At 32.4% G+C, this 24,157-nt stretch overlaps 1 protein-coding gene across 1 annotated transcript in view; it reads right to left on the bottom strand.

Moving 5' to 3' along the window:
- LOC143247775 (uncharacterized) overlaps positions 1-24,157 on the bottom strand; it is a 60,789-nt gene that overhangs the window by 22,968 nt on the left and 13,664 nt on the right. Inside the window, exon 2 of the mRNA XM_076496235.1 lies at positions 1,616-1,776. Within this exon, the coding sequence (XP_076352350.1) occupies positions 1,616-1,776 (161 nt within the window). The remainder of the gene's footprint in view (positions 1-1,615; positions 1,777-24,157) is intronic.

The following is a 24,157-nucleotide window of genomic DNA, read 5'->3' as shown; positions in this document are numbered from 1 at the left end:
TGAAACAAACTTGAAGGATTCTAGAGCCAAGACAAAGGATTTGACGAGAAAAGCCTAGGATAACACAGATAATTTAGTTTTATACATAAAAGCTAAAGTGTGAACGAATATTGGCATTTCAAGGGATTTTGTTGCCTTGGCAACTATGTTGGAAGACAGAGATTGGCTGCTATTTTAGAATGACCTTAGAATTACAAAGTAGTTTTTTGCCTGGCAGGAAATATAAACTTTTAATGCATTGTTTTTTTCGATATTAAAAAAAGTACTTTATTTTATTACAACACACAAAATGACTGATATTAATGCTGTGTTGTCAAGAAATTCGAAATTTATTTCTAATCTAAAAAGAAATTATTTTCTGAAAAATTTCCTCTGAAGTAATAAGTTTTTAATGTAAGCGCCTTTGGAATTCGTCCCCCCCCCAGTGGCACAGCGGTACGTTTGCGGACTCATACTAGTTAAAAAGGGATTTCGATACCCGTGGTGGGCAAAGCACAGATAGCCCATTGTGTAGCTTTTTGCTTAATTCTAAACAAACTTGAAACTTTAAGTAAAATATTTGATTTCTTTTTACCTTTAAAACAGCAGCTGTTTGCTAATGATGAAAAAATGATCATCTTTTGAAAGCATTAAGGTTAAAGGATTTCGTATTTTTGTGTTTAAACAGTACTAATAGAAGATGCTGTGAAACAAATTCACCCACAGCAAAACCTCATATAACATTAGATGAGTGCAGAGTAAAACAGTATGAATCTTGATTAGTGTTAAACAGCACATGTTTCTTTCAGTATTAGTACCTTTACGTGCATTTGTTGCACATGTAACGTTTATTATGTTAGGAAAAACATAGAAGCACAGTTTCTTATCCTTTGTTACAAACGAGGTTTTTATTTCACCAGTCTAATGTCAGCTCGTTAAATATTATACTAGTCATCAAAACTTACGGTGGTATAGATAAGGTATCAAATACATATAATTAAAATCCACTAAATAATGTAATATTATAAATATTTTATAACATTTAAACTTAAAGTAAATTCGAACCAGATCACAAGTTATCATCCAGTATCTTAAAAGAGTTTCACAAGTTTTCTTGTGAATAGCAGTTTTTACTTATAATTTATTTGTAGTTTGTGTTGTATTGAATATTAAGTAACTGTCTGAAGGAAATGGAAATTTTAGTCCCGTAAGTCAGGGTTAGGTTTCGTTCGAACCCAATAGCAATTTAAAATTTCAACACGAACATACTTTGTGTACACGTGAACTAATTGGTTTACATTTACCCCTTCTTTATTTTGAACTACTACAGGGAAGCTAGAGAATCAGTAACAACCACCGTCAAAAGCCTTTGTCTGGCTCTTTAATCTGGACAACAAGGTTGACTGTCACTTTTAGAACGCATATTTTGTATGAAATATATTCAGCGACGTGACGTCTCGAACGCCGAACCCTTCGATACGTCAACTACTACACCACTCTCGGTCCACTCCTACGGAAATCGTTCAGTTCATATATTTGAGAGCCCATGAACCAGAACGCTACAGTGTTAACTAAAATTGCTTAGGTAAGTTTAACTGGCTATATATATTGAAACTCATGTATAAAATACACCTACCGTCTTATAAAACATACAGGCTTGCCTGTCCTCATCCTCTCCCTGTGGACAGTCAATGAAGCCGTCACAGAGTTCGTGGTCATCTATACATCGGTACCGACTCAGTCTATCCGGGGTGGGACAAGCATACCTTTCGGTTCCGTCCTCGGCTGGTGGGCACTCTGTGAAATCGAAAGGTTAAAGTTTTAAATTAGATATGTTTTCTCATCCAGTATACAATGTCCACGGAAGAGGCTTTGGTACAACTGTTAGTGGTTTCAAATAATCTACAACTTGCATAGACACCAAGTTAATATTTTAAATTTACAGAACTTATGTACAAATGAAAACTGATGTATTTATCGCATTTCTGTCTTGAATGTTGTTGTGCAGCTGGTTGGATGAGTTTTGATATTAACCAAAAGTCTTCTTTGACTGCGACATAATATAAAGCACGAAACCACATTTATTGTAATATTTATTGCATACTCGATTATTAAACTGCCTTATAGAAAAGATTTCGGCCCGGCATGGCCAAGTGGGTTAAGGCGTCGACTTGTAATCCGAGGGTCGCGGGTTTGCATCCCCGTCGCGCCAAACATGCTCGCCCTTTTAGCCGTGGGGGCGTTATAATGTGACGGTCAATCCCCCTATTCGTTGGTAAAAGAGTAGCCCAAAAGTTGGAGGTGGGTGGTGATGACTAGCTGTCTTCCCTTTAGCCACTGCTAAATTAGGGATTGCTAGCGCAGATAGCTTTTGTGTAGTTTTTCGCGAAATTCAGAACAAATTAAATTCTTCGAGCAACTTGCAAAGCATATTCAGTGGCTAAAGATGTCGCTAATTCCATTTTGAAAGCTGATTTAAAATGTTTTACTCTGAGGAAATTGAGCTAATGTATATTTTCTTATAATCTTTGATTGCTTTGTTACATATATGCACAACAGTTCTGGCAATATTGGTTTAAAATATTCTCGTGTGTAAATAATATGAAAAGCTGAAGCATGTTTATTACTTATTAAGTACAAAGCTAAACAGTGGAACATCTGTGCTGTACCCACTGCAGCTGGCGAAACTTGCTTTTTAAATCTCAGGTTTTCAAATATTTTGGTAAATCAAATAAAAAAGGACGACCAATTAAAGTCATAAATAGGGTCATGAAAGGAATTTGAACAAAATGGTCATATCATATTCCCAAAGGCTCGAGCCGTGATATGCCAACGAGTACATAATGTTTGTGTTTTTTTGTATAGCAAAGCCACAAAGGGCTATCTGCTCAACCCACCGAGGGGAATTGAACCCCCGATTTTAGCGTTGTAAACCCGGAGACATACCGCTGTACTAGCGGGGGGCACGAGTACATAAAGTTCTAATTGTGAAACCCAATTTGGTTAAAGGTAGACGAATATAAGAGCGGTTTTGTTAACTGTAATCTCTGATCTGGCTACTTAGTTCAGTGTCGCATAAGGTAACTTCAAATTCAAGTATCAACTCAATAACTGCATGAAGTGAAATCAATAGATACAGTATAATTTTAACATCTGCATAAAACTCGCAAATAAATAATCAACTATTTGGGACGCTAAAGAAATAATAGGACTAAAGCAATTACATGAACAGTATAAATTACGTGACATAAGTATTACTTGGAGAACCAGATATAACGTAATTGTTTGAAAATATGGACCAATGAAATATACTCAATTTGAATAAATAAGGGTATTACTAGAAACTTGTTAGAGCTTAAACAACTACAGAAATAGAACCAAGCACATATCATGAACAGTATTTGAGGATATCAAACAAATGGTGGTACTTCAACAGCTACAGAAACGGTACCAATCAAAGACCATAAACAGAGCTAGAGAATAACAAAAAATGGCGGCACTTTAATGGTTACAGAAACAGAATTAATCACAAAAGATGAAAAGCGTTTGACGATGAAAATAAAATGGTGGTAGTACTTCAGTAACTATAGAAACAGTAGAAACGAAGGACCATGAAAGGCGCGTGATGAAGCTATAACAAAAGCTTACATTCTAAATAACACAAACAAATCGAAATTCCAATTTCATTTTCGTATCCATTGTTTGTTTTATAAATTAGTGTAGTGAAAACAAATCCTACTTAAGTAAAGTAGCTTTGAACACTGTATAAAAGTATAATACATACATAAACATTTATATGTGTATAATTCCAGAACGTAATGTATATTGCTCTACCGATGACGAAAATACATTGCCTGAAATCAGCCAAGTTGAATAAAACTGTCATTTTGCAACTGAGTAAACCTTTTTGTAATGTTTGATTATAGTAATTCGTGAGATACGTGTTTGCTTATAGTGTTCTGGAATTCATCTTGAAGCAGCTGAACTGTTTGGCACAAACTACAGTTTGAGCAATCCAATTTAAGATAAAACTAATATAACATTTAATATATTACGTTGTTTAACAGTGTTACCAGAAACATGAGAGTAAATACCTTATATTTCAGACATCTAGTAATATCATAGTTCTATTAGTGCAGAGCTTTGCTTTGCCCACTGATTAGGTTTCCGAACTATAAATCTGAAGGTCTTTAGCTGAAAAATTACTCTTTGGCGTTAAAGGGGCGTGTGCGTGATATAACATTAATGTTCAAATCGCATATCTTTATTAGAGTAGTCTAAAATTTAACTGTGGGTGCTGCTGACTAACTACTTCTGCTTTAGTCCGCCAGATCAAAACTAGGAAAGTCTAACTCAGATACCCTTTGTGTAGTTTTGCTCGAATATCGTAAACAAACAACTTATTAGTGTTGCAACATTTCTCAACGCGTATTTTCTTATCATTGATGGATGCTTTTCACTTAAAAAGCGTACCGACTGAATTAATATTTACACTTATTTATAATTGAAACAGGTTTACAAAGTTAATATATAAGTGAAATGCATGTTTAAGAATTCAACATTAGTTAGCGAGTGGCAACATTCAATCTTATAATAGATTACGTATATGTTTAACTTTGGATGTAAAACGTTAGAATGTACTCACAGACACTACGTGTTAAAGTTCAACAGTGGTAAATATCTGATAGGTGCAAATATTGAACCAGTGACGTTACTGTGTAATCATGGAAACTACTTGTTAACATTTTGTTACATTTATAACAGTTTAACGTTCAAGTACAAAAAATTATACACAGGACACAAATTGATTTTCTATTACAGATAAGAGATTTAACGTTGAGCCATAAGGAACATATTTTAGTGGGTAACTATTCATTAATTATTACGTTTAGTTATACTAAAAAAATCTTCATCTGTTTAGACAAAGTACGTGTTATACGTATTACTGTTAACCCTCATTTACAGACAACATAAGTTTTTATTTAGGTATATATAAGCATAAAATCTCCGCTCGTTTCTTATCAAACTGTTCTTTATTTAACCGGTTTCGCAGCATCGTTAGCTACTCTTCAATATAAAATGTATAAAAACCAAAGACAACTAAACTTTTTTTGTGCAAGTTTTACTTTTCAATTGAGCTATTTAACTCTCTATTTTCTATTGAAAACTCAGGTTAACAAAATACATTATATTATTTCTAATATTTCAAATCAAAACCTAATTAAAAAGGTTTTAAATTGATACCAACATCAATCAATTTTCTAAATGTTAATAAAATTATTATAATACAATACACAAATGTTGCAGACTACAAATATTTTTGAAAGATACGAAAGCGATTAAATAAAGAAGAATTTGATTAAAAAAAAGATTCTAATTTTCATATATATATTCATTTTGAGGTGAAACCATCTTCAATTATGAACGTATTTATTGTCAGCTCACGTTTTCCTTTAGTTCCAGACAGAGGTTTTGTTTATTTCGTTTCTTTTTATCTACTGCACTCTGACCGAACTATTAGAATGACAATTGTTCTAGAACCGAAGGTAATAACGTATGGGGAAGGATCAAGCAATGGTGGGAAGTAATTTTTACGTCTTATTGTAAAAGTCAAAGTTGACCGACCTCCAAAATCCGAGAGTTAACACAACAGCTATAACAACAAAAGAGTTGCGTTGGTAAGTTGATAACGAAGAGAGTGGGATCCTGTAAGTGGATTTTCTTTATGATTGTTTGGGAAACATTTCGTTACTAGGTGTTTACTAAAGCAAAGCTTTTCAAATATAAACTCCGCTTTAGATTTTTAACTTTAAAACTGCGAGTCAGTCGTAGAAAAAAATGCTGTGGTTTTTGGTGGCAATTTTGAGGAAATCCGTTTGATTGATGTCTTACATAAAACATTACATAAGTTTAGGATTCGATCTCTTGGTTAAATAAAGTTCCACAATGTTTTATAGTCTTAAATCAAGACTACCTTTGCTTAGAACCGTCGTATTTTGACATTATTTATACAATATCTTAGATATTCTGCGCACTTAGTAGAAACAATAATGACTGATCTCCATTTACTTATTTATTGTGATTTTGGGGGAGGATGAAGTTCTGATCAATCTTATCTAAGTCTGAGAATCACTGAATAATATAAGACCGTTTTTGTTTTTTTCGGTTCAGTTAAGTTTCGCGCAAAGCTACTCAAAGGCTATCTGCGTCAGTTTGAATAAAATTAAACTAGTCAACATCACTGAACGCCAACTCTTAAATCATTATTTACTAACAAAAAATGTGATTGCTGAAGCATAGTATATTTGGAGACAGGGTTTGAACTCACGACCTACAGATTACGCGTCCAGCGCCGAGACGATCAGTGTATTCTAGGCCGATTATCAAAGATCACCTTCTCTTCCTTTCTTTCTGTATATATACATGCATAGGATAAGCTGAATGATCAGTTACATGATTGATTATTATATGCTTTATTTGCATAATGATCAACTGAGAGGTGAATTGACATATATGCATATAAGTCACTCTCGGGGTAAAATGTTTTTTTATGTCAGCAGCGCTCTGTTCTCTCCGTGTAGTGTTTAAGTTGGTGAAGTGACCAATCTCAAATAGAAGTTTCTACTTCAAATCCCAGATTTATTTAATTGTTAACTCATCATGTTCAGAGAAACTTATTATAGTATTGGGTGAAACCACAATAACATGATAATTTAAATTTAGTATTTCAATTATTTGTTACTAGTCGATGACTACAAAGACTAAAGTAACCGTCGTATTTTGACATTATTTATACAATATCTTAGATATTCTGCGCACTTAGTAGAAACAATAATGACTGATCTCCATTTACTTATTTATTGTGATTTTGGGGGAGGATGAAGTTCTGATCAATCTTATCTAAGTCTGAGAATCACTGAATAATATAAGACCGTTTTTTGTTTTTTTTCGGTTCAGTTAAGTTTCGCGCAAAGCTACTCAAAGGCTATCTGCGTCAGTTTGAATAAAAATAAACTAGTCAACATCACTGAACGCCAACTCTTAAATCATTATTTACTAACAAAAAATGTGATTGCTGAAGCATAGTATTACATAGCTCATTTCTCGAGCTTTTATGCTACTTTGTAAATATATTTTCTCATATTTACAATAATCTCTTTGAATATTCGGAAAATACAAATAATATTCTAAAAACACGAATGTCCAAGAAGTCTTGATAAAAATGAAATAGAAACCCTATAACCCGAGGGCTTTCGAAAGGTGGACCTTTCTTCTTCAGGGGCAAACTCATAAAATACGAATGTCATTACAGATTAAATCAGGGATCATATCATGTTACATATTTCATATAAACACCAGTGTCTTTCTGTGTTACACCCCAGTAACACCACAGTATATGTCTCCGGACTTCCACTATTAGAAACTGTATTTTGAAACACATGGTGGGTAGAGCACAGACAACCCATTGTTTAGCCTCGACTTAACTTAAAGCAAACTGTGTCAAACACAACTTGAATATACTTTTAGTCACTAGATGGCAATGCAATACATTATTATTATTGATGTTTTTTATCTTTTAACTTTATGAGATTTTTATGAATTTAGTCAAAAATTTTGCAACCATTTTCTATGAAACGTTATACCTTAGCGCATATTCCATTTATCATTTGACCATGAAGAAATATGTCTTCAACAAATAGGTATTTCGCATGATTCAGCTTAAAAGGCTTTAACAAAAAGTAGGTTTGAACGTTACATAAAATGCACATAAATCAAAATTATAATCAATGCCGTTCTCATGAAGTATTACAAAAAAAGATAAACACATATTGTTAATATAACGTAATTAAATTTCAGAAAACATGTTCAAAATATATATATATTTAATTTCCAGGAATAAAAATTAATCAGAAATACCAGTTAGGTGACGTTCATTTAGTTAGTTATTTTAGAGTAGTGGGCTTTTATCTTGTCAAATTAACAATACTCAAATTCTAATTATCCTTTAGTACTTATTTGCAGTGTATTTTTACTAAGTTTCTTGTGTTTTTACATCAATAAACGTTCCGACCTTCACACATGTTAAAAATTGGTGTTTTTCCTATGATAACCTTGAGACTTTCCATACCACAAAGGGAATATTTTCCGTTTTTTCTGCTCATTAGAGTTCTTTTACCCGAAGAACACAAATAGATCTTTTACTGTCTGTATTAACTGTTAAATGTGTCTATCGTGTAGATGCTAATAGTGGTTAAAGATGGAAACAAAGTCATTAATAGGTGTAAGTTTCTTGTTTACCTTCCAACCTTTAAGACAGATAGCTGTGCATAAATTTGAATTCCAACAGCATGTATCCATCTAGTGCTCACTCAGAATCGAAAATAAACAATCATAAATATATAAGTACGTGTTAAAATTTTATGTCTAAGAGAAACTCTCTATCGCATTTATTCTGAGATTTAAAAGTAGAAAAAACAAATTTTAAATTAATTAATAAAAATCCTCAGTAATTCATGAATTCAAATTACTATTTGTTCAAGCTCAATAGAATATCAAAAACTCGTTATTTCGTTATGTTATCATAGACAAAATCCTATAGATAAAAATCTCTGTATAATTCAGAAAAAAGTTAGTGTATAACGATATAATTTTCTAGGTATAACAATCGAGCGTTGTAAGTTTTCAGACATATCGCTGTGCCACTGGGGGACACATTCTTTAATTACAAGTTAAAATGGATATATAATACAGTAACGTTTGATATTATGAAATCATTTCTTTTTTTAAAGTTATTATTATAACTAAGCCTATTTTTTTAGGTTTACATACCAACTCGGTAAGTTTTAAGGATTGCAATAACGGAGGATTGAGGAGATTTATTTGCGTGATAATAAATTTTTGCTTGGAGAGCAAAATAAAGACTCAAACACTCATTTGTAAAGAGAAAAAAGGAAAAGGCTAGTTATTCTTCAAGAAAATCTGCTGGTCGATACTTTGTATACTGAAACAAGAAGAGAAAGTATGAGGCTTCTTCAAATTACGATGATGTGGTTCTTCACTCCTAGTGTGGAATCTCACAGTCCAAGGTTACCCATTTCAGTATTATTCCCGTTTTAGATGTTCGAGGCGCATGAACTCTTGGTTCAACCTAAGGTGGACAGATTTCTTATCATTTCTTTCACATTGCTATGGCTTACACCCCAGGGGATGCGAACACAGAATAACAGCCAAAGAAGTATAAGTTCTGTGTAATAGCTGTCGTGGGATGTAACCTTAGTCTGAGGTAAGAGTTTAAAACTATTTATATTCTGTCTATAAGTGCTTACCTAACTGAAAAACTTTTAGATAAACAAATTTAAAGTTATTAACTGAATATTACTTAATAAATATAGATCTATTCATAATTATGCATGTGTATTAATGCATGTTTAATGTACAATAAATTAAGTGTTTTTGTTGTAGCTCAGAATATATTTAAAGTGGTTTTCAGAAGGAATTAAGTATATCATTTACAAGATAATAAAGTTGATAAACTATTTGTGAGTATCACAGAAGTTATATAATGTGTAATGAGAATGTAATCCGAAGGTACTAATTATTGCAACACGATTTTTAGTGTCGTGATTCAAAACAGAGCTCAACATTTATTGCTGAAGAAATTTATTTATTACAAAGATATAAATAAAATATTGAAGAGTACATAAGGTACTTTCATTTTATAAAACAGAACTTATCTAGCGAATAATACAAAAGAGATTTCAGTTACTTTTACGTAAGTACGTAATACAGAAGACATCTACGTATAATGTAAAAAATACTCTACATATAATACTGAAGGGTGTGTGTTTTCTTATAGCAAAGCCACATCAGGCTATCTGCTGAGTCCACCGAGAGGAATCGAATCCCTGATAATACTGAAGTAATTCAATATATAATACAGAAAGTATGATGCAGGCAGTAGTGCAACATTTATGTGGTTGTTTCGATCGTTCATCGATATATTGTACTCTTAAAGACAACATAACCAGCCTAGCCATATAAATATAATTCACGATGTTATAAAAACACGTACGTTCAAGAATGATATAAGTATAATAGTATTGTCTGTTGTATGTCCATTTAACTACTTTGCAGGAAGTGGATGGATCTTCACCAAAATTGGTATGGAGATTCATTAGGTCCATGGGGGGTATATAATGTAACGGATTTACTATTATATACTTATTTTAATATCTATATTTGTTTCAGTTTAATATACATTTAGAAATGCATGAAACTTATACTGTTAAATATGTATTGCAAAATTCTCGTCTATTCTCTAAATTTGTAGAAGATTCTCGAGTGTAAGAATCAACAATGTACTATGTCTGTACGTAGCAATAGCGATTGCCGGTGTTGTTGTCAACTGAAATTTCTAGAAACTCTCCTCTCAAGCTTATAAAAGGTAACCAATCTAACGCGAGAGACAGTTTTATATTGTTGGTTTGCTACATTTAGTATACTGTATAACCTCGGAAGCTATAACTGTGATAAACGCTTAATAATAGGGAAACTACAGATATTTGACCAGGAACGTTTATAGATTTTTAACATTTCAAACCGTTTAACTACAGCGAATTAATTTTGAACGTTAATATTTTTACAAAGGCATTATATAACTTCAACAGAAAAAAACTCAGTGTGAAGGGACAACAAGCTACCCATTAAGTGTGATGTACTGATATAAACTTGAAATTAATTCGTTTATTATGGGCCGTCGAGAAAATATTCAGTTCCAGACCAGATAGAAGACTCAATGTTACTAGTATGTTTGTAAAAGTTTTGATGTAAATAATTATTTGTAATAACAGTTGTTGTGAGATGTATTACTGTTTTTATATTAAAATATATTTGTGTTAAGAAAGAAATTGTATGTGTATCAATATTGTTGCCAAGTTTCATAAATTTAATACATATCAACATTTAATTAACTTCCAAATCCAAATTACAATTTAACTCGGCTTCAAGCTATTTGAAATCGTAATACGTAACATAATAAATCGGAGTCTCGTCCCAGATGAATTATAACAATACAAAACTTTCAATTTTGCATTTTTGCGTTTCACAATTTTTATGGGTAATTTTTGTTTTTTTCCCACTGCTTCGTCCCCTGACGATGGATTTTCTCCAAATTTGAGTGTGAAGTTTGTTGGTTCCACGTGGAGGTACATGGAAACTTACGATTTGACATTTTGTGTTTTGCAGTTTTATGGGCGTAATTTTTACAATTACATATAAGGGAAGTAACTTTTCATGTTCTGAGATAACCTTTCATTCACAATAAATTTACATTATTTCCATCGTGGGGTACTCTAGCTAGTGATATAATAGGGGGGTTTTACTGTACAACACAGAAACTGGGTGAAAGTAACAAAGAAGGTCCTTGAACAGAAAAAGATAATAATGTTTTTCTTCCTGCGACGATACATACATTGGAGAAACGGGAAGGAAACTCGCAACAAGAACAAAATAACATAAAGATAGTACAAGACTCATGAAAACACAAACATTCATCCATTGCAGAGCACGTCACATCAACTGGGCACAGAATAAACTGGGAGAAAACTAGAATCATCGACACAGACAAATTCTGGAAGACAATAAAAATCAAAGAATAATTTATATTAACACTATTAAACAAACTTTCACTTAACGGAGATTCCGGATTAGAGATGAGTAACCTGCGGCTGTTACTGGTTGAATATACTGGAAATATCTCCCCAAATCAGAAACAGTGATAATCCAACCAATCATAACACTCTCTCCACAATCCATCAGGACACTATAAAAGACCGTTAACACCTACACACACAGTGACTTGAAGACGAAAGGCGGAAAACTTTCGAAACGTCGTCCTCTGCACTTGTGTCTCCACAACAAGCAGTTGCCATCCATTCTACAATTTCATCACGATAATTATATTAATAGATTCACAAAATATATAAAAACATATTTCATTCCGTTACTTATAAAATATTTTCATATCAACTTGTGTTCAACAAATAAATAATTATGAAAATGAAAACTTGTTGTTCTGATTCCATCCAATGTAAAATCATATACAGGGGTGGGCAAAAAATATGTGTCCTCTTCTGAAATTTTGTTAATTTTTTACATCGTTTTTTAGGTAAGAGAAAAAAGTGTAAAACTATATAATTTAAGAACGTACTCAACGAGATTTGTTCAAATATGATCTCAAATCCTAATTTCATAAATGCCTGAACTTTTCATGATTTTAGTTACACATACTCATGTGCATCTCCTGTGTAGTTTCGTAGAGATTCTTATTACAATTAGCCTACAAAATGATCAAATAAGTTTCTCTGCAATTGTGGAGTCGTTAAAAGATATCTTAGGAATAAGAGAATTAATGTTATGGACTGGTCAGATCAATCACCTGGTATCAATCTCATTGAAAATTTATAGGCTGAGTTAAACCGATTAACGAAAGATCGCAAGCCAAACATGGGAGATGAATTTTTTGAAGCACTCAGTTGCCAATCAATCACTCAGGAATATCTGTAAAACTCATTGAAAGCGCGTCACTTAGATGTGAAGCAGTACTGAAATCCAAGGAAATGCCGACAACTAAATATTAACTTAAGAAACTGGTTCGTGTTATTCTGAGTTTCACTTTTACGTTCGATTATTGTAGAGAAAAACTTGTTTGATCATTTTATCGGCTAATTGGAATAAAAAGATCTAAGAAATTACAACAATTACACAACATTTTTGTGATAATACACAATTAAATTCATAAAAAGTTCAGGTATTTACAGAAGCCATGTTAAAATCAGAATTTGATATAATATTTGAACAGATCTCGTCGAGTGCGTTCTAAAAACATATAGTTTTACATATTTTTCTGCTATCTAATAAGAGATATAAGAAATTAACAACATTTTCAAGATGGACCACATTTTTTTTTGTCCACTACCCGTACATAAAAGAAAGAACATCCGCTGTCAGCTATCTTTAACTTTTCTGTAAACTTATAAGAAGAAACTTTGCCAACACAATCAAACGTTTTCTACGTAGCTTTGACGTCCCTGGAAATTCGATTATCTGTTCAGCTGCTTTATGTGTCTATCCACAGTCTACAGCTCATTTTACCGGTGTTGGTATCCATTCAGTATTCTAGACGAGTCAAGACTGAAATATTATTTTTCTAAGTAAATAATAAAAGGTTGTGTATGTTAGACTGAAAACCACATGTTTCTACCCTAGCACTTTACTTGACAGATCTCCTGATATCTAATGATTCGAAGTTATTTTTTAATTGCATTTATATAAACAGCGAGATAATGCTGCCATATTTGCTTACGTTAATTTAAAATATCTTTTTCAACTTTGAATAGTGGTAATACGCTCAACTTTATTCCGTACAAGCGTAAGAGAAAACCGAATTTACAAATTGTTAAAAATATTTTACCTGTTTTATATTTCCTAAATTATTAACTTTCAATAAATAATAAAAAATACGAATATATACATTTTATTGTTCATGACAAAAAAATTAAATAAAAAATGAGCAACTCCACAAATGTTATTCCATTCTTAAAGTCAGTAATGTACCAGTTTATCTATCGGTTTCATATTATTTAGGTTTTCATTTATCTTAAAAATTCACTCATATTTTGTACCCTAATGAATATCGTATGTGACAGAAGCATGAATCTGCTAGAAAATAAGGTCACACACATACTTTGTCGAAAGAGAACAATACGAAGTAGAAATCAAAGACTGGATCCGTTATACCTTATAATACCATTACACTCATAGGAATTTAAATTACTTATTACATTTATATCAGTGTTGACCTGTTTCAGTTTATTTTACAAGAGCAAGGGCACACCAGCTTGCTGAAAATCTGGTATAGTTAATGAATAGGAGCAACACTTACTTAACACTACACACGTGTTATGTGAACTGACACGAGGTAAGAAGAGGTTGAATAATGATGTTTCAAGTGTGATGTATAAATTGTATGTATCCTATCAGCGCTTTATGATGTCTTCACATTAATGTCCACATCGATCCTACCTTCTTGAAATCGCCGTACATTACAAAGACACCGATAGTCACGCTTAGTCAGGCTGTTGTTTGTTCCATTCTTAAAGGGCACTTAACAAGACTGATACACTTATGTTCTGAGGGCCAAGACCTTTCCTCCAAAGCCGCTGAGATGGCAAGATTTTTCAAACAACCTAACTACCTGGACAACATTATTTAAAAAAAGGCCACAACCATAAAAATAATGTATCAAATGTCAACGTAATCCAACCTAGGAACAAAGGTAAAAACGATTGAGACCCCTTGATATCAACATACTGTCCTCACAACAGGTTAGCAACAATTGTCATTCAGAACAAATTATTAACGGAATATCTTCTACACCACTATTAGTCTTTTATGAACGTGATCCCAACCTCAATGACTATTTGGTGTACTCGAAGATACAAGACAACAAAACGTCATCGTACCAGAAAAAAATTGTTGTCCATACATTTCAAATGACACCATAATAACTGGCTCTATTTACACTTTCCACGTCAGGAGACATTACATCTGCACGTTAGAATGCCTCATTAAAACCAACAGACTAGGTGATCGTTTTCGCGAAAGAAGACCTCACCAACATTCCAGTTTCTAAACAGTTCAATTCTCCTGACCACAATGATACTTCTGACATCGTAATCTTAATCATGAGAAATGCAAGCTTTACAGTTTAAAACAAGAAAACCTTCAACACCGCCTTATCTTCCAATTTAACACCAAATTCCCATATGGTATTAATTATAGATTTATTTCAAGTAATTAAAAAGAGTTCGTCTACCTAATCTCTCTCTATATATATATATTTAAACTTTTGTCTTAAACATGTTTAACTACTTGTTAAATTTCTATTTTCAGCATTATTTTGTTAAAAATCTGCTCCTCCTATTAATTATTTTCTTGTATTATTATTTTATTTTACTATTACACTATTTTATGTTTATATTTCAAAATCTAATATTAATTGCTCTAATTACTTGTTTTTCATATTTTTGTTAATTTTAGTAATAATTACGAAATATGTTCAAGAATGTTTTTGCCAGTATTTCACACTGAACTCGTGTATTTAGAACCTTTATATGTTTTTATCTTTCAATGATTATTTACGAGCCTAATTTCATTGTAACACGGTCTTTAATGCTTGATGAATGGCATATCCTCAAAATATTCCAAAAAATAAACCTATGAAAAGTTTTTATTTAGAAGTGTCAATATATTCTTCATTATATTTTCACCACATATAGTGCTCCATTACTCTTAAAGCAAATTACATACACTGCTTTTAAAATCATATTTGGTCCAAACTGATGAAATTTGAAAAATTAAGACGACAAACGCAATTACCCTGAGAACTGTACTGGCCCCTTTTAATTAATGTTTTGTTTTGATAATAAAGTTTTTACATAATATATCTGAAGTATAATGCTCATCCTTTCATCTTTTACTGTTAATCCCACTATTCGTCGGTAAAACAGTAGCCCAAGAGTTGGCAGTGGGTGGTGATGACTAGCTGCCTTCCCTCTAGTGTTACACTGCTAAATTAGGGTCGGCTAGCGCAGATAGCCCTCGTGTAGCTTTGCGCGAAATTCAAAACATGATCGCGACTGTAAGCTTCAATTTTAAAATTACGCAATTCTTTTGATAAATATTCAGAAGATGTTTGGTTCAGCTGTAATGAACACGACCCTGAACAACCTTGGCCTCTCATACAACAACGTACCAGATCTCATTTTAACTTTATAAGGAATGAAACTGATGTTTTAAACAGCCCCACATTTTGTTATTACATCTTATGAATAAATAATCTAGTTAACTGTATTCACTAACTTTATATTATTTATGACATGGGCATCAAAGCGTTTAAAAGTAATTAACTTCTGCCTTGAGTTTTGATAATAAATACAGCCAACATACTGTTATCATTATTAAGATAAGTATGTAAATATGTATACATATAGCTTCTTATTGATTATTATAAATTTACTGTTATTGCTGTGGAGTAGTTATAAAATTATATGGATGTCATGCAAGGTCAACAGATCATCGTGAATGAATAAAAACTGGGATTTAAAGAATATTTTAAAAAATTGCAATCGGTCTCCAAAAATATTGAATCAAATGTAACTTCTAAGCAAGGGACAACTTTTCTAAAGAGCCACATTACCACTTTCCTAAGATAGGCTAATTATTGAAATAAACCATACTGAGTGGTTTACCACTGATCATATCTTAGTAATAGATTGCAAACAACCAGTTTCTTGGGATATGCTCATCCAACGTTTTTTTTTTTTTTTTTTTCAAAATAGGAGTGTAATCCCCCGTGTCCAGATTTTAGATCTTCTAAATACGGTGAGTAACTATGTTAATACCATAAAGGTGTGTACAAAAACCTTTTATAATGTTAATATTTTACTGTTTGATTCTTTGTTTTTATTAAATAAAACGACATTGTTTCTGGAGTCAATGTCTTGTAAGTTATTGTTACGCTGCATAGTATTAATAAATGACACTTCATAAAATATTTTGTTATATTAAATTATCATATTACTCGATGGAATAAACAAGCTAGTTTTATTGTGTTCTTCTTTTCTGTTTGGATAATCTGAAATGTGATCGTGTATTAGCTAAATGGTAGGAACACACCACTTGTTACGTCTTTCAAAAGGAAATTTCATTATTCTCTTTTAAATAAATTTCTAAATTCAATTTGTGTATATATATGATACTATACAGTACCTGAGTTAGAAACACAATTCCATGAATTAGTGTTAAAAGGTATTTAAAGCTCCATGTGTGAAGTGGTGAATATTCGTTTAGTGTGGATGAAATCTATTGCTACGATTTCTTTAAAGCCAACAGTAAAACAGGATGCTGAAAGCACAGGATGTATTTAATATTTTTGTTGATGCTCAACTCATAGAGCCAAATGTTTCTGTTCCTTTTTCAAGAATATGTAATTGATCCCCCCAAAGATTGAATGTAGTGAATCTTTTAAACAAGTGACGGCTTCCTTAAAGAACCACAAAAATAGTAGAGACTTCTTTTTATAGTTCGTGGAATATAAGGAGTTGGACACCCATTTGAGCGACTTTATTCGTCTAGATACACTTTGTCGAAAATATGTATCCACTTTCTAGAACGGAACAAAAGTCTATCTTATAGGAAATATTTTAAAATATTGCATTAAAGATTTTAACCTTTCTTTAAACAAAACAGAAAAAACACATTTATTTTTTATCAGACTGTATGTGGGATTTTTTTAAAAGGAAGCTTAAGTATGAGATGACATGTTTTATGTTTCCTTTAATTTGTATACTTGAAACATGGTACGATAGGTCATTTGTAAATGCTTTCAGTGAGGATTTCAATTGTTTTTCTATTATGTACAATACTTATTTTATTTTTTAATCGAACAAATGGAATTGGATATAGTAAATGCCGCGATAGCATTAGAGTAAGTTAACCAGTTGGCACTTACTCATTTTTCCTTTAACTTGTAGGTTACGTACACACAGATACCGATGTAGTAAACTGTTTATAAAATAAGCCTTATATAGTGTAGTGAATGATAAATGTGTAGATAGCTATCCTTGTGTTATAAATGAGGAGATAAACTTTATTTGCAAACTGATTAAAGTTTCTCCCGCGCATGATTTCATACTTATAATACTTTAGTGTTGGACTTAACAAATTAACCAATACCAATTTAGGTTTAACTCGGAAATTAGGAGCTCGTTAACAAACAGCTGTAGAGAAAATGAGAAATATCACAAAACGTTAGGGGTTGCTAACGATACGGAACGGTAACCTGAAGTTTTGATGTAGATAAACAGAGAGAGGAATGTGTGTCTTAATTCAAAAGTGAAAAATTAATGGCAGTGAATTAGGCTGTTGACAGAAATTGTAATTACAATCTTAAAAGATAACAATGTTAGTCTACTTGTAGGATATGAGGTGAATACTAATGAATTAGTTATTACTGGCTTGTATGTTTAGGTATTTACATTGCTAATAAAATAAAAGGAGTGCCTCGTTATGCCCTTTCTAAATAAAAGATCGATTTCTTAGACCTACATTACACTTTCCGTGGATAAACACATAATGTATTCTCTTTTTATCCAGCAGAGTAAAGTAAATGTTTGTGTTATTAATTGGTAGAGATTTTACTTATTCAGAAAAGTGTTGTTATTTTTAGCAGCTTAAACCAGAACATAACCAATTAAAACGTGTTTACGTCACATGGGTCCTCCGATATTCTAGAGTTTATACAATTAATGTTTGCGTAATTTGTTTACCATACACCATTAATGTCTCGTCAAAACTAGTTTCTTACATGTATACTTTAAGCTTAGTCTAAAACTAGAAAGAGTAATCCTGTTTGGTAGTTTTAGTAGCTGTCAACAGCAGTGTGTTCTATAGAAGTTTGGTGGAGCGTCAAAGACGTTCTTAAGTATTGAATATTATAATGTTTTTAAAAACAAGCGTGTTTTTTGTTTATATTTATTAACAGCTTTTAAAAGTTTATTATTACTCTTTTATTTATCTGATAGGAACAAAAATACAACAGTTTGTATATAGATACTATTACATTTTTTCGTCGTGATCTGAGACTCGACTATTCTTTTTCTTGTATACAAGACCTAGACAACTATACATTCTCAGACAATACATGAAGGCGTTATGCGTTAAGAGTACTAGGAGAAAACAAAGCCAACTCGTTACTATATTGAGGTAATAGAAATAATGAATTAGAATGAAAACAATGTTAATTAGTTACAGTACTATTTCTGAATTACAGTGAAAAGTATGATAATGTGGGGTTTATGAGAAAATCGTTAAAATATTACTATGAATTTTCATAAAATTTGCCAAACTTGATATTACTCTTTGATAAGTAGGATATGCAATAAGCTGAATCAGTTAACTATTAACAAACTACATAAAACATATCCAAAGATTTCTACAGTCTCTTTTTAAAACTGTCTACTATTTTAAGTTATGTTTTAAGGTCTAAAAATTCCTAAGAATTTAAAAAAAAGGTAACAAAGGAACGTATAACAACACGTCAACCACACTACATCTGTCATATCCAGTGGTGACGAGTTCCCCCCCCCCGTACCAGGGTTTATCAATTGTTTGTTTGGTTTAGTTTCGCGCAAAGCTTCTCGAGGGCTATCCGCACTAGCCGTTCCTAATTTAGCAGTGTGAGACAAGAGGGAAGATAGTTAGTTATCACCACCCACTGCCAACTCTTGGGGTACACTTTTACCAACAAATAGTGGGATTGACCGTCACATTATAATGCCCTCACGGCTGAAAGGGCGAGTATGTTTGGTGTGATGGTGATTCGAACCAGCGACTCTCAGATTACGAGTCAAGTGCCTTAACCACCTGGTCATGCTTTGAAACCGGCTTTGATACGACAAACACAGCAGTGGTCAAGGTGCTATTTGCATTATCAAATTACGTGAACGATAACTTTTACGGTGTGAATTCGATTAAGTTGGTGAAGTGTAATGATATTTCTTTTCTTAAAAACTAAAACTGTATTTTTGTAAAGTTTATACTTTAGTATTTCAAATTGCTTTTTGCAAATCTCGTTGTGTTTATGATTTTTCTTTGTAATTTTATTTCTTATTAACAGCGTTTATATTAACATACTGTCAATACTTCAACGTATGCTGCTAACCTCTAAAAGTTGTTTACAGAGATATTTTGCCAAAACATTTTCGAAACTTTTATTAATGATTTGCCGAATGAAGTTTATATTATAACTGAACTGTTTCAAAAGGATTATTTTTATTCACTTTTTTTTTGTTTAACGTGTTTATAAAAACTTACTTTGTTGAAATAAATATTATGATGTTACGTATTCTTAAAATTAACTGTATATTTAGAAAATAGTTATATCGGAAATACAAATATTTTGCCCTAACTGTTTCACGTTCTTTTAACAGGTATATTTTTCGAAGTTCGAGAAAATACGTTATTAAGCAGAAGTTATTTGTCTAATAATTGGATATTTAGAAAATGAATCCATTTTGTGTCTATCATTAACACAATAGCTAAATATAATTTCGTATTTCTAATGCTTTTAAATACCAACCTTTCTTTGAGGAGTTTAGTGTTTAACTTTCAACAGTTTGAGTTGATTTCTTTGTTTTCGCGCAAAACTTCACAACAGGATTACTTATTATCTGTTCACTGTGGCCTGGCATGGCCAAGCGCGTAAGGCGTGCGACTCGTAATCCGAGGGTCGCGGGTTCGTACCCGCGTCGCACCAAACATGCTCGCCCTCCCAGCTGTGGGGCGTTATAATGTGACGGTCAATCCCACTATTCGTTGGTAAAAGAGTAGCCCAAGAGTTGGCGATGAGTACTGATAACAAGCTGCCTTCCCTCTCGTCTTACACTGCTAAATTATGGACGGCTAGCGCAGGTAGCCCTCGAGTAGCTTTGCGCGAAATTCAAAAACAAACAAAGCGAGTGACCGATTGATTCTATTACCCCCCACCTTAGTACAGCGGTAAGTGTACGCATTTACAACGCTAAAATCAGCGGATCGATTCCCCTTGGTGGGCTCAGTACATAGTCCGAGTTGGCTTTGCTATAAGAAAACACACACACATTTTTATCCCCATCAGTGTTTTAATTATATTCATAGCTGTGTTCTTCTAGGCAAATAATATAACAGTTACGAAACGCTTTCTACGTATTTTGATTCATTGTTGACTTGTTATTCCGTTTATTTTCAACTATTCATTACAGTATTTAAAGTTGTTAACAAGTGATACTGAAACCAACATTTAGTAAGCTAACATTTAACTAAATTAAAATTATTACATCTTAAATTAAATTAAAGAAACTCAACATAAGAATTTACTCATAGCTATTACTAACAGTTGAGTATGACAGTAAATCAGTGATATTTCTGTAAATATTAAACAGAAACCCCACTGTAGATATATTGTTGTAGATAATGGTGATACTGAATTACAGCGAAATATCTTTCAAGTGGTTCCTTTATTTCATGTCTTGATGTAGTGAATCGGTAACTGTGTAATATTGTAAAACACAGATGATGTTTAATTACTAATAACTGTGCACAGATAGGCGATAAACCGATAAAAAGAAGTATTTGGAAAACCACATCACATACATCTAAACATAGATCACGGGTGGTCTAAGAAAAACCTTATGTATTGAATTTTGATCGTGGATGACCACGTGAAGATTCTATTCACTTGCATCTAAATCGTGAGTAATTTTTAAGAAGGAGCCACTTACTCGTATCTATACTATAGGTGGTCTTAGGAACCCATTGTTATAAAATTAAAATAAGCAATGTTTATGATTATTGATAAATCACTACCATTACAATTTGTTTCTGTTTTGAATATGCTAACTTTTGTCGTGCTTATCAGTATCATGATTTTACAGAATCGTGTGTTACTGATTAGAGAAACTTCATTATTCATATTTTATGTTAGGTGGGTCTATATTACTAATCCTGTAAGTATATTTATGCTACCACAAAATAAACTCTGTTTTGCTTATACCGATCACCAATGACTCTTGTCTACGAAAGGTTAATCAAGCCTCTTGTTTTACCGCTAAGTGAATTCATTTGTTTAAAAGACCTTCATGGTTATTATTATTACTATTACGTTATTATTATTAAATATTTTTAGGGTAACTATTAGATTTTTGTGCTGGATAGTTATGATGAAAATATATTACTGCGAATACATTGTTTGTTTGAAAGACAATCAAGTAGCACACTTATATCACCACCAGGGGAAGCCAAAACTCCTAATCAAACAGAGTACGACCAGATCAGTCCAGTAGTTCCTACATGAGAATCGACATTTTACTGATATAATAAATATTTGATTTAATTTGAACGGAATATTTAGCTTTGTGACTATGAATGTTTAGCTATTATAAGGATTAAATATAATATGTACTGTAGACGTTTACACAAGCTGAATTATAATGCGTTAGCTCAAGTTTTATTTTCAAAAGGTCAAATGGCAACTCCTTCCTATGCCAAGACGACACATAGAAATGGTGATGAATTCTGTTTTTATTGACATAAGCGGATGAAAATGGCAATACATTATCCTTAGATTGCATGCAAGTCCATTACAAGTTAACTTCTAACTAACAGGTGGTACCATCAAGTTTCTGGATGAAATGACATAATGGGGAAAGCACCTCGTCAAGAACTCAGCCGTATGTTTCAAGCTAGCCTCTAACTTGTAACCGTCCAATTATGAATTCAAAGTTCGAAGCCACTGAGCTACGCTGTCATATGTTATGTTCTGTCTACATAGTAATCGGAAAATATGCATCGTCCGCAAGAGTGATAACTCACGTAGGTTAATACTGATGGAAGCTTTCATGCAATTTAAACAATGTAAGAACATATAAAAATATTCATTAATAGCCTTTCTGTCCTCATAGAACTATGTTTACGTTTGTAATATTTTAAAGTGTAGTGTGTTTGGTCAATGAAAATATATTATTTCGTATAATAGCTGGGCCCCTTTCTTTCAATATTATAGATAATTACACAGAATATCGTGTAACGCCTTGACAAAAGTTCTCTTCATACATAGCCAGCAGCTATTGACTTAAACACCACCTATCTTAAAAAAAATGAAATAACTACTGCTGGTAGATGTTGTTCGAGTCAAGAGAGAAACATGACTGTCATTGGGCTGCTTTTGATTCAACCGTCTTAACTCCCTTAGTTTCCTAGATCTCCACTGTTCTCATACATTCTAATTGATTTGCTTTTGTGTAAACAACACTCATTATTAAATTAAATGCTTACTATACAAGAAACACAGTAAGAGGTACTGTTCTAACTGTCCAATGATGAAATGTGTGTGTTTTTCTTATAGCAAAGCCACATTGGGCTATCTGCTGAGTTTACCGAAGGCTGTCCAATAGTGAAGTTGTGATAAGTGTAGAGCTTTTTAACATTTATTTATAAATGTGTTAATTATCGAAGTAACTTATATATACATGTTGGAGTACTTGTTTTCTACTTGCGACAACATTTATTTATAAATGTGTTAATTATCGAAGTAACTTATATATACATGTTGGAGTACTTGTTTTCTACTTGCGACAACATTTATTTATAAATGTGTTAATTATCGAAGTAACTTGTATATACATGTTGGAGTACTTGTTTTCTACTTGCGAGAACTCCATAACTTATTTCAACTGATAAGTTTAATTCCAGTAACTTTAGAGAAACGTGAGATTACTTCGGGTGTAAAGAGAAATATTTCACATGATAAACACTTATCACGATACGGTTTCTTGAAAGTACAAACACATCTGGAAAGTAATGAGTGAATCGATCCAAAGACACATCCACTAATACATCATCTAAAGAAGAATGTAATTTTCTTAATTCTATATGTGTAATCACACCAAACAACAAAGCTGTTGTTATAAGATGATGTCAGCTACTCTCTTAGCTTATTGTTAGGTAAATCACATCACTTTAAGCCCTTTAAGGTTAATTAATGTGAACTGGATGTAAATTATTGATTATGTAGTTGATTCTATATATCTAATGTCTCACATAATGTTCTTTCTTGTCTATTCGAAGTATGTTACTGAGTTTAAACTTTCAAATCGTTCAAGAATAATGATTAGGCCTGAAATAATGTACTTAGATGTGTCATTCGTGTGGTGAACCAGAGATGAGTGAAAGTCAGCAAATAATAGCAAGGCAGACCACTATCTATGAGACTGAATCAGAAGTCCGCAGCCGAAAATGGACACCGTATAATGCAGAGAATACAAACATATTTCAGAGGTTTTGTATCCTAGATGCCCGGAGGTTTATTTCGCTCAAAGCAAGTAACAAAACAGATCGTGTACAAATTCACGTCTAATAAACTAGTGAAATGAAACGATATATATATATATATATCTTACAGCTGAATCGTACTTCGTTTAGTTTTCTATAAACAAAATTTCAAGAGGACTTTAAAACCAGATACAACTCCTAGTTTAGTAAAAGAACATGAATTTCACAGCGATATTAAGAGTACGGAGTG

The sequence above is a fragment of the Tachypleus tridentatus genome, chromosome 1, assembly GCF_004210375.1.
Source record: "Tachypleus tridentatus isolate NWPU-2018 chromosome 1, ASM421037v1, whole genome shotgun sequence".
Taxonomy (NCBI): Eukaryota; Metazoa; Arthropoda; class Merostomata; order Xiphosura; family Limulidae; genus Tachypleus; species Tachypleus tridentatus.
This window is presented reverse-complemented; position numbering and strand designations above follow the sequence as displayed.